Source organism: Phascolarctos cinereus, unplaced genomic scaffold (assembly GCF_003287225.1).
Source record: "Phascolarctos cinereus isolate Bilbo 61053 unplaced genomic scaffold, phaCin_HiC Scaffold_5;HRSCAF=322, whole genome shotgun sequence".
NCBI lineage: Eukaryota > Metazoa > Chordata > Mammalia > Diprotodontia > Phascolarctidae > Phascolarctos > Phascolarctos cinereus.
The window spans coordinates 431,939,341-431,951,087 of NW_027555958.1; the positions used below are offsets into that span (position 1 = coordinate 431,939,341).

The 11,747-nt window shown below is 37.7% G+C and overlaps 1 protein-coding gene across 14 annotated transcripts in view; it reads left to right on the plus strand.

Moving 5' to 3' along the window:
- Nucleotides 1-3,905, plus strand: part of ADGRL2 (adhesion G protein-coupled receptor L2) — a 229,873-nt gene extending 225,968 nt beyond the window's left edge. For 11 of the 14 annotated variants that reach the window (XM_078156538.1, XM_078156546.1, XM_020988664.2 and 8 more), the window contains one exon: nt 1,768-3,905. In XM_078156538.1, the coding sequence (XP_078012664.1) occupies nt 1,768-2,522 (755 nt within the window). In that variant the 3' untranslated portion in view covers nt 2,523-3,905. The remainder of the gene's footprint in view (nt 1-1,767) is intronic. The other 3 variants (XM_078156544.1, XM_078156545.1, XM_020988684.2) reach the window with 1 other exon arrangement.
- Nucleotides 3,906-11,747: the final 7,842 nt, after the last annotated feature.

Below are 11,747 nucleotides of genomic sequence, written 5' to 3' on the forward strand. Positions count from 1 at the left end.
AGAATTATTTGCAAATTTTCCTAATGTTAGCATTAGGCCAATAGTATTCAAATAATTTTAAGACCATTGGGAATTTAATTCTTTTGTCACCCAATGGAAAGACCCTTTTGATTAAAGAAATGTTGAGTTTTCTAGGATAATCTGCAGCTTTAAGGGTAGAAAGAGGGCAAAAAAAAAATTACCTAATTTTTTTTTTTATCAATTAAAGATATTTCTTATACTCCTCCAAGCCTTGCATATAATGCAGCAGCCTCTCACAGTGGTCAGTTTCATTCCAATAACATCACTTCATTTTTTTTTCCAGACATATATGTAGCCAAGTGGTTTTCTAGGAATTGACATAATAATAACCTAGGTTCCATGGTGCAGACCTTTCAGTTTGTCCCCCCCTGCAAAAAAAGAAATTTTTTTTTTGTTTCTTTGCCTGGGAAGCACTGTGATGTCTTAGTTTACATGTTTATGTGTCTGTAGAGAAAATAAAACTCTTATCCAATAAGAGCATGTTACCATAATTTTTCTTTTTCCCTCTTAAACCTTTTTTTCATATCTTCAGCAAACTTACCCAATCTGTCATTCTTTCAGAAGCTAAAGTTAGCCAAAGCTGACACCCTTTTCCCATTCCACAGCTGATATTTATTCTTTGGTTTAATTTCAGTGACCCATACTTACAGAAATTCCTAACATTTCTGCATCTGACCTCCATGCCCATGGTTTCTGTGGGCCTTACTCTTAATTACCTTGTGCTGGCTCATTCAGTGCTGTCACTGTGACTGATGCGGACTGCAGGGTTGCAGGCAAACTTTGACCTTTAGAAGCCTGAGGCCATTACTGGTAGAGAGAATATTAGTGCCAAAAAAAAAAATTACATTAAGTGGAAATAAAAAGAAAAAAAGGCTGCTATTGCTGGTAATTTAATTTGCTGAACCCTTGCTCTAAGTTGCTGAGAAGCTTAGAAATTCTTCATCATGTTACAATAAATCATTTTACTTTCTTTTATATATCAGCTACTCTTAGGCCAGATAGCCTGAGCAGACAGACATGATGTGAGTTGTCCAAAGTGAGTCATTCCACCTGCTGTCTATCGTGTTGTTGGATGGTGCTTGTGGGCCCTGGTCCCATTAGTGTGAGAGATGGCTGTTCTTGTTTAACATGAATTCTTTGTATTTGTCCATTTTTTTCATTCTTTCCTTTACCTCATCTCCAGAAAAAATAAAAAAAGGAAATGTTAGAAACATCGTTAAAGTAGTTGCTTGCAAGTTACGTGGGTTTATGTTGTACATTTGCCTTTGGTTTTTTTGTATGTGACTTATTCCTTTTTGATTTAGTGTTGTTTAGGACAAATCCTGTCGATTTTATTTTTAGAAACCATGGTGTTGTACTTAAAAACGTAAATGTCACAAAAGAATTGCTTTGCATTACATATGCAAGGGCATGGAGTGAAGAATTCCTTGGGAAAGGATTAAAGAATTGACACAGAAATTTAATAACTGTTGTTTCCCCTGAAATTGATTAACTAAGATTCCATTCCATTCTGACCCCCATCTTCCCTGGGAAATCAGTATTATTCCTTAACACCTTTTTCCTGTCACATAAGGGGTACAACGTAGGTTTCCAAGCTGGAAAACTTGACACATCTCAAGCATTGGCTTACAAATATAACTTTGTCCTGAACTACATTAAAAAGTCTTGTACAAAAAAAAAAAAAAGACATCACCTAGGAAGGGGGAGCATTGTCGGTTAACCCAGAATCTCCTTTTTCTCTTCCAGGACATTCACTGAACAATGCCAGGGATACAAGTGCTATGGATACTCTACCGCTAAATGGTAACTTCAATAATAGCTATTCACTGCGTAACGGGGACTACAGTGAGAGTGTACAAGTTGTAGATTGTGGACTCAGCCTGAATGATACCGCTTTTGAGAAAATGATCATTTCGGAATTAGTGCACAACAACTTGCGAGGCAGCGGCAAGAATCACAACCTGGAGCGCACGCTCCCCTCCAAACCTGTGATTGGAGGCAGCAGCAGTGAAGATGATGCTATAGTGGCAGACGCCTCATCTTTAATGCATAGTGACAACCCGGGACTAGAACTGCACCACCGGGAACTCGAGGCCCCTCTCATTCCTCAACGGACTCACTCCCTTCTGTACCAACCACAGAAGAAAGTGAAGACCGAAGGAACTGACAGCTACGTCTCGCAGCTGACAGCGGACACGGAGGACCACCTGCAGTCCCCCAACAGAGACTCTCTTTACACAAGCATGCCCAACCTTAGAGACTCTCCATACCCAGAGAGCAGCCCTGATGTGGAAGAAGACCTCTCTCCCTCCAGGAGGAGCGAGAATGAGGACATTTACTATAAAAGCATGCCAAATCTGGGAGCTGGCCATCAGCTTCAAATGTACTACCAGATCAGCAGGGGAAACAGTGATGGTTATATTATTCCCATTAACAAAGAAGGGTGTATCCCAGAAGGAGATGTTAGGGAAGGACAAATGCAATTGGTAACAAGTCTTTAGTAGTATAGCAAAGATATTCTAAGGGCCACATGCAAGTATTTAAAAGAAAAAACAAACAAGCAAACAAAAAAAAAACAAAGGAAAAAAAAGACTCATTTGGCCCTGTCCACCTCCCTCCAATCTGCTTGAAGAGACAACCTCTGTTGACCTGTGGTTCTCCAGCGAGAGAGAGATTACTGGACCTTGCAGTTCTGTGAATTTTTATATAACATACAAAAAAAAATTTAAAAAAAAGACTTTGTATATACACAGAGTATACTAAAATGAATTATTTGTTACAAAGAAAAGAGATACCAACGAGGTATTTTAAAGATTTCTTCTGCTGCTGAGTTCATAGAAATTACGAAAGAAGCGAATCAGATCTCCCCCAGCCATTTTACTGCAGCAGTCTCTGAACTCACCTTGTAAATATGGCTGCACCATTTTTGTAGGCCTGCATTGTATTATATACAAGGCGTAGGCTTTAAAATCCTGTGGGACAAATTTACTGTACCTTACCGTTTCTGACGAGACTTGGAAAAGCAGGAGAGAGATTCTGCATTCGCGTGCAGTCCACTGCAAATCTTTCCCATGAAGGCAAAGATTGAAAACATGTCTAACCACTAGCAATCAAGCCACAGGCCTTATTTCATATATTTCCTCAACTGTACAATGAACTGTTCTCATGAGAAAAAAAAATGGCTAAAGAAATTATATTTTGTTCTATTGCTAGGGTAAAATGATATACATTTGTGTCCAACTGAAATATAATTGTCATTAAAAATAATTTTAAAGAGTTTGGAGAAAATATTGTGAAAAGCTCTTGGTTGCACATATGTTATAAAATGTTTTTCTTACACTTTGTCATAGTAGTATGTTTAAAAAAAAAGACAAGTTCTACTCATTTTCACTTATTTTCCACTGTAAACAGTGTTCTGCTTTGACGAGTTAGTCTTTATTCTTACATTTAAATTTCTTATTGCCAAAAGAACATATTTTATGGGGAGAAATCTCTTTGAAGCCAGTTATGCCATGCCTTGCACAAATTTGGTGAAATCTAGGAAAAAAAAAAGATTGTATGTCATTCCTCTGTTCATTCTTGCACAGGGGGCAGAGAGGGCACTGGACACTTCTCACAAACTTTCTAGTGAACAAAAGGTGCCTGTCCTTTTTTTAAAAAAATAAAATAAACCATAAATATTACTCTTCCGTATTCCTTCTGCCTATATTTAGTAATTAATTTATTTTATGATAAAGTTCTAATGAAATGTAAATTGTTTCAGCAAAATTCTGCTTTTCTTTTCATCCCTTTGTGTAAACCTGTTAATAATGAGCCCGTCACTAATATCCAATGTAAAGTTTAACACCTGTTTGACAGTAAATAAATGTGAATTTTTTCAAGTAGTTAATGTGCATTATTATGTATCATATATAATTGGCATTAATTAACACACTGGCCCATTTTTTAAAAAAATCCTCAATTGAGTATTACTCTCATTCATGAATTTTCCTATATCAGTAAAGTGACATGTTTTCAGCTGCTTATATAGTATCTAGAAACTAAAGTGTATTTCTGTTCTACTCATCACTAAAATGACTCAGATCAGCTCTATTTGGAAAAATTACTAGCTGCACTTGCATTTACATAACTGCTGTTTGTTTTTTGTTTGGGTTTGGGTTTTTTTTTTTAAACTGGACTCAGCACCAATACTAAAAAGATGAAAGGTTACAGACTCTGCATTTGGCTGCCTGTAATTGTCATTCTTAAAATATAAAATTATCAACAATGGAGAGGAGGAATTCTTAAAACAAACTTTTAAAGTCTCAGCACTCTGTGGGTGCGGTTTTGCTGTGATGGAAACAATGTCATTCACAAGTTCAACAATTATATAATTGAATCTCAGCAATAAAGGTTTTTCCTGACTAACACTGTGAGCATTTAGACTGAATTCCTCTCAAACTAAATGATTCTCTTTAGTCCTTCCACTAACTTAGAAACCAATTATATCTGTATGGGATCTGCCTTAGGCATTTAAAAAGAGTAAATGAGGTGTGACAGGCAATGTGGCATATTAGATAGCAAAAGTCAGGAAGACTTGGGTTCAAGTACTGCCTTTGACACATGCTCTATCTGACGTTGGACCAATCCCAACCTCTCAGAGCCCCATGCAACTTTTTAAGACTGTACAATGTATTACAGTTCCTCATCTATACTACTAGAGGTAGTTTCATCATAGAATTCTCTATACCATTGAAATAAAGGGTCTGCCCCCCCACACAAACCTATTCCCCAAATGAGAGAATGTGAAATAGGTACATATGCATATATATCTATATATATCTACATGTGGATATATCTTGGTAGGCATTCATATATGCTGGAATATTTTAAATGAGTATATTAAATATTAAGATGGAATTATATAAAAAGGGAAATTGTGTTATTGTTAATTACATCAATGACTCAAAAGAATTAGACACAAAAAAATCTGAAGAATCATTTTGTATTTAGTGTTCGTGTTTAGATTTAATGGAATTTCCTTTTCCCAAAACAATGAGTATTTTTTTTCCTATGTCAGTTTCATTTGTAGATTTTCTGCTGTTTTTTTCTTTTTTAATAGTTAACAAAGGTCATATAATTACATGGTCAAACATTTTTATTCTTTTAAAATGTGTTTTGTTTTTCTTTTACTTTCATAGCCTGGAGCTATCACAATGTCATACTGTTTTCTATCAGCTCTCTAAAGCTAACCAGGGTCAAACTGGTTCAGTAATAAATTAGAGAACTACAAGAAAGGAAAAGTTTTGCAAGCAGTTTTGATTATTCAATTGGCAATATGTTTTCCCCCGTTAAGTCAATTTAGAGCATGTCATGAAAAGTTACTAAACTAGTTGATTTTGCTGCCTCTTAGATGGAATTTAGTACTGCCTGTAAGAATAAAAATAATAATTCCTATTTAAATGCTTTAAGTTACACAGTCCACTTTCTTCAAAATGTCCCTGTGACCTCTAGTAACTAAGGACACACTGGTGTAGAATGGTAGCAAAAAAAAAATCTGCATGTTTTAATCATAACAAGCAAGAACACTGTATCCACATTTATAAAAGTTGGGGGAGGTCAGCGTAGACAGCACTCAAATAATACTTGATTTTAATGAATTTCTCCTAAGTTCTATCCAGGAAGAGCTTCTTAAGAACAAAATTGTTGACATGCTGGCTATGTTTCATTATTGATTGAATTCCAGTTGGCATCCCATTTGCAATTTGATCCATCTAGTAGTCTTTATGTAAAAAGGTAAACCTCATATCTTGGAATCCATCACGCCATTATGTCTGTTATAGTTTATCCCAGGGCAGTCAGTATTGTTGGGAAAATAATAAGTGTTGTCCTGCTAGTATCTCCATAATTCAACTTAGAAGGCTGTCCTGGTTAAAAGGGGAAAAAAATTAAGCTTGGTTTATTTTGTATTCTCTGCAACACCCCCCAGCTTAAATTGGTTTATGATGCCTTTGTATTATTACTCCCTCTGTTACATGAAGAAGGGTCTTCATCTCATAAACAGTTGTACCCCACATTTGAAAATGTAGAAAATTTTTCTGATGGATGATTTGAATATGTATTGTCAACCCTGATGCTTAGACCAATTGAGTATTATGTACTCCAAATGGAATTGAAAGATAGTTTTCTCTAATGTTATAGTTTTCATAAAACATTTATTGTGTGTCTGTATAGGGCAAAATTGCAATTAAAATATGTAAGGACCAAAACCAGAAAGCTTTTGAACATTGTGAACTCAGCGTCGGAAAAATGGGTTATTTCAGCAGTGGTTTGTGGGCTTTTTCAAATGATTGGATCTACTTTCGCAAATGAAAAGCAATTTTTGTTAGAATACCGTTCAGATTCCCTCCTTCAAACTTTTAAAACTCGGTAATGGTTTTTTACATCTAGGAAAATTTACTTTGGGCATGAAGCCTTTTGTTTAACATTTCAGTTGAGCATGAGATTTGCTGCAGTTAGCTACCTCAGATTCAAAACCTGAAAATTTTCCTCAAACTTAACTCATGAAAAAGTCTACCCATTTTCCTTGTTATTAATATTTTTATTCTAAAGGCAATGCTCTTCTTAATGTTTTATCATTACGACCATTCTGAGAACAAGATAACAAGCTGTTATCCTGGATCCAAAACATTTCCTTTTTCCATGGTGCCATTGCATTAACCTCAGTCCTTTATTTGGAAGTTACTGGCATACGGGGCACAGGTCATCAGACTGGAGAGCCTGATGAAGTCAGTCTGAATGCTTGCTGGCCAGAAAGCTTTGTGACTGCTTGGAGCCAGCCAGTCAGCAGTGGAGTGCTAGGAGTACCCACAGTAGTCTTGACAGTGTCTCCTTGCATTACAGCTGGAGAATGAGTGGCCAGGGAAGAAGGAGTGAGTGTGCAGATTGCTTCATGACAGGTCCGATCGTGATGCAGATTGTCTGGTATGAGAATATTTCTCAGAGGCTCATCATAGTTCTTTTGTCAGTGAGTCGATGCAAAAATGACATCTCCGTGCCCAGCCTCCATAGCTTGCAATGTTTATGCATGGTATTTCTTGGTCGGCATCTCAATTTAGTGCTTATCACTAGTGTATTATTCCAAAAATACTATGTAACTAATGTGAAGTCTTGGAATTTTTCCAAGTTCATTTGAAGGCACTTTGGCCACTTTTTCATGGTCTAAGTAACATCTCTTTGTCATCCTCCATTAATAATCTGCTGCAAGGGCACTGTGTAATTAGGGTAATTAAATGTGCTCTAAGCATTTTTCCCCCTGAATATTGGCCATAGACTGCTCCTCATCTTCTAATAAGGTTTCTCTGGGGTCTTCAACCTTTTACTTACACCATTGCCATTTATCAAGCTTATAGTTTTAGAGAAACATGAAGCCTTACAGCTGGAAGGGAATTCCAAAGATCAGCTAGTCCAGGACTCTCATTTTAAAGAAGAGGAGATCGAGGCTCACAAAAGTTAAGGGACTTACCAAAGGTCATCCAGTTGGCTAGGATTAAATCCAGTTGTCCTGCCTCCTAGTGCTCTATAGAATGGAGGCTCAATGAGGGCAGGAACTGTTTCAATTTGACTTTGTTTACCTGGGACTAGCTCAATGCCTTTTATGGAATAGATGTTGAATAAATGTTGAATTAAATTGAGCTTTTCACTAACACTAAACTACATTGATGATTTGTGGTTGGTGTCATCTAGAGGGCAACTTTGATCTTTTGTATTCCGGTTGTATAGCATAGAGCATGGCACATAGTATGTACTCAGTGAATGCTGCCTTATTGATTGATAGGTTTCAGTACCCTCTGTCAGAGGGCACCATCATTTTTTGGTGGTTGAACAGTGCTTAAAATTAAGAAAATGAAATCAAAGGAAGGAATTTTTTTGTGTGAACTTACATGTCTTTTTATTAATAACTCTGATGAAATGAAGTAAGAGACTGAATACAATTCACAGACCTGTGCTGTCTTACTTAGATTGCCAGTTTAATAATGTCATTGGAGTTAATTATATCCATATCCATGTATCTGCAGATATTGAAGCCTTGAAGCTCCAGTGAGATTCATATCTATATCTATATCTGGGTGAATCTCACTGAAGCCTCAAGGATGAAATCACGGAATGTTAAAGCTGAAAGGGATTTTTTAAATCACCTAGTTCACCCTTCTGGTTTTACAGATGATAAAAATGAGAGGTGAAGTCCCATTTAGGATGTATTAAATGTGGAGATTCACCATCGGAAGAGTATGTGGCCAAAACAATAATAGCCACAATTATTTTAGCACCTACCTCAATATCCCCCTGGTGAACGTATTTTTACTTTTGTCCAGATAGAAGGTAGCATAGTTGGGAAATGAAGCTTGATATTTGGACCTAGTGTATTTTATTTCATCATATGTACTGCTTTTAAACCCTGCAAACCAAACCACACCGTGTGGGCACGCATTAAAGGCATGGTCCGGAATGAGCCATTTCTAATGGGTCTTCTGAAATGTCTCACCAAAGGAAAGGATGATCTAATGATAACTGGTTCCTTTGAGATATAACATGAAAGCATAAATGGATAAAATGCACAATTTTAAAGCTGGAGCACCTGAGTTTGAATTCTGCCTCAGACACTTGCAAGCTGTGTGGTCCTGAACAAGACTCTTTCCACTCCAATCCATCCTCTGCTCAGCTGGGAAAGTGATTTTTCTAAAGGGTGGGTCTGATAATGCTAGCCCCTATTGAGATGCAGGTCGTCTGCATATATTCTATGATCTCACAATACTGGGCTTGCTGTTCTTCAAAAATGACACTAGACTGCATTTTTGTATCAGCTATGCCCCAGTGATAGAATTTGTGCATTACCCCTTCTCTACCTCTTAGTTTTCCTGGCTTCCTTCCAGTCTCAGCTCAAATGTTATCTTCTGCAGGAGACCTATTACCTTCCAAAAACTCCAATGTTACCTTGTATTTACCTAGTTACTTATATTTCTGTTAGAGTGCAGCACTTTGAGGAGAGGGATTTATTGGTGGTGGTGGTTTGTTTTGTCTTTATATCCCTAGTGCTTAGGACTTAATAAGTAAGCACTTAATAAATGCTTGTTGCTGACCAACTGATTGAAGTAACTTCCTTGAGTCTCAGTTTCTCCATCTGTTAAATTGGTATAATGAAAGCACTTCACAATGTTATTATGGAGATCAAATGAGATCCTGTAAAAAAAAAAGTGCTTTCCAAACCATAAAGCTCTACATAAATGTCAGTTGTAAACATTCTTATTAACTTAACACTTTTTAAGTGTTTCAGGTTGCTTGAACTGAATCCAAGAGGCAGCTATGGCTGGAATCATTGGGCATTAGATCAGAATGCTGATCATCTCATAGGAAATTACCCATGGCTTCCGTGGGACAGCAGATTAGATAAAGGATTCCTAGTATCCTAGGTACTTAAAATTGCTGCCTGATTCTTGTAGGTGTCTCAGCTCAGCTACATCTTTTACCCTTGTCCTCTAATCTTGCTTAACTTTTCTGGGCCTTCATTTCCTCATCTGTAAAATGAGAGTCTTCATGAGGACTCTTCCAACTCCATTTCTGTAATCTTAATCAACAAAACACTCCATGTGGGAAATGGAGAACTTATCCCATAACCCATGTTCCCATCCTTTCTTGGGAGTGGAAGCAGAGGGAATTTTGGCAAGTCCTATACAAAGGAACCAATGATATGTTATATACACACATTGTCTCCCCTAATAGAATGTAAAATCCCCGAGATCATGAATTGTTTCGTTTTTCTCTTTTTCCTTCCTTCGTTCCCCCTCCCCCCATCTTTGTATGTGCTAGTAGGGACAAAGGAGAGGTCTAGACAATGTGATGTAGAAAAATTTGAGAAAGGGAAGAAAGGCACTTTTGGCTGTGGGGATTGGAGCATGTAACATGGAGGAGGTGATGTCTGATCCAACCTTTGAATGAAACTAATGATCCTAAAAGTCCAAGAAAAGGAAGGAGTGCATTCTAGACACATGGATAGGTTGGGCAAATACATTAGAGGTAAGAGAGGGAATGTTGAGTTGAGGGGGGGCAGCTACTAATCTGGTCTGTCTGGAACTTTGTGTGAAGGTGAATGTTGTGAAATAAGATTGGAAAAGTAGATTGAAACCAGATTGTGTAGTGTCTTAAATGCTAAGCTAGCACGTTTGTATTTTATCCTAGAGGCAATAAGGGAACCACTAAAGGCCTGAGAGACTGAGGAATGACGTGATCATACTTGTGCTTTAGGAAAATTATTTTGACAACCATTTAAAGGATGAATTGTGGAGAGAAGATACTGGAGGCAGTAAAATCAGTTAGAAGCATAACTTAAAAATTCAGGTGAAGGGTGATGGGAACTTGAACTCACATGAACTCACCTGAAGCCCAGGTGTGTGGTGGCAGCATGACAGAGAGAAAAAAATCAGTTAACAAGAAATATTGTGAAGGAAGATTGCACAGGAGTTTATATCTGATTGGTGCTAGGGGCTTGGGGAATGTATAAGGAAGAGGCAGAATCAAAGATGACTCCAAGGTTTCAAGCCAAGGTAACAGAGGATGGTAGCAACAGCAATGGAAATACAGAAGAAAGATGGTAAGTTCAGTTTGGGATGCATTGAGTGTAGTGTGTCAGTGAAACATCCAGGTAGCACTGTCCAGAGGGCAGTTGGAGAAGTAGGAGTCTCAATCAATCAAACATCTATTAAGAACCTTTTTTTTTTTTGGTGGGTCTTAAACTGTGCTAAGTGCTGGGTGGGGATATAAAGACAAAAGCAAAATGGATTCTGCCTTCACTAGATCCTATTAGAGAGCCTCTAACCTTAAAAAGTTAGAGGGGGAAGAATATGTACATATATGAGTAGCAATTTACCAGACTACCCAAATCAAATGCAAAGTACCTTAGAGGGGAAGGCACCAAAAGAAGGGGGGACTAGGAAAGGTCTCCCACTGAAAATATGTGAACTGAGTCCTGAAGGACACCGGAGATCCCAGGAGTGATTGATGAGGAAAAAAGAGCGTTCCATATATGGGACAGAGTTAATGCTAAGGCATCAGAATGAGAGATGGAGCATCCATAAGTGATGCTCATCCTGCACTATGAAGAGTGTGGAGAGGAGAAGTCTAAGTATGGGAAAGATAAGGAGAGGTCAGGTTAAGAAGAACCACTAGTGTTTATTGAGTATAGGAATAACACGGTCAAACCTGTGCTTTAGGAAAATCACTTTGACGCCTGAGGGAAGGATAGATTGAAGTGCAGAGAAACTTGAGGCAGGGAGACTAACCAGCAAGCTATTGTAATAGACCAGGTAGGAAGTGATGGGGACCTACACGGGGTGGGGGGTGGGGGGTGGGGGTGACTATGTGAATAGAGAGAAGGAGGCTTGTAAAAGGGATGTTATAAAGGAAGAAATGACAAGATTTAATGAAGTATTGGATATGTGGGGGGAGAGAAAGTAAGGAATCAAGAATGGCATTAAGGCTGTGAACCTGAATGGTGGCATTTTTAATAGTCACAATGCAATGGAGTTCAGCAGGAAAGGTCTTGGAACAAGTCACTATCCTTTTCTTTTAAATTTAGTGCTCTGTGAACTATTGCAAAGGTGAATAAAATAACTGCATTTTATAATTGAATAAAATTTGGTTCATTTGGTGTATATTCCTAGGATGAAAGCAACTCCTGTAGCAAGAAATTA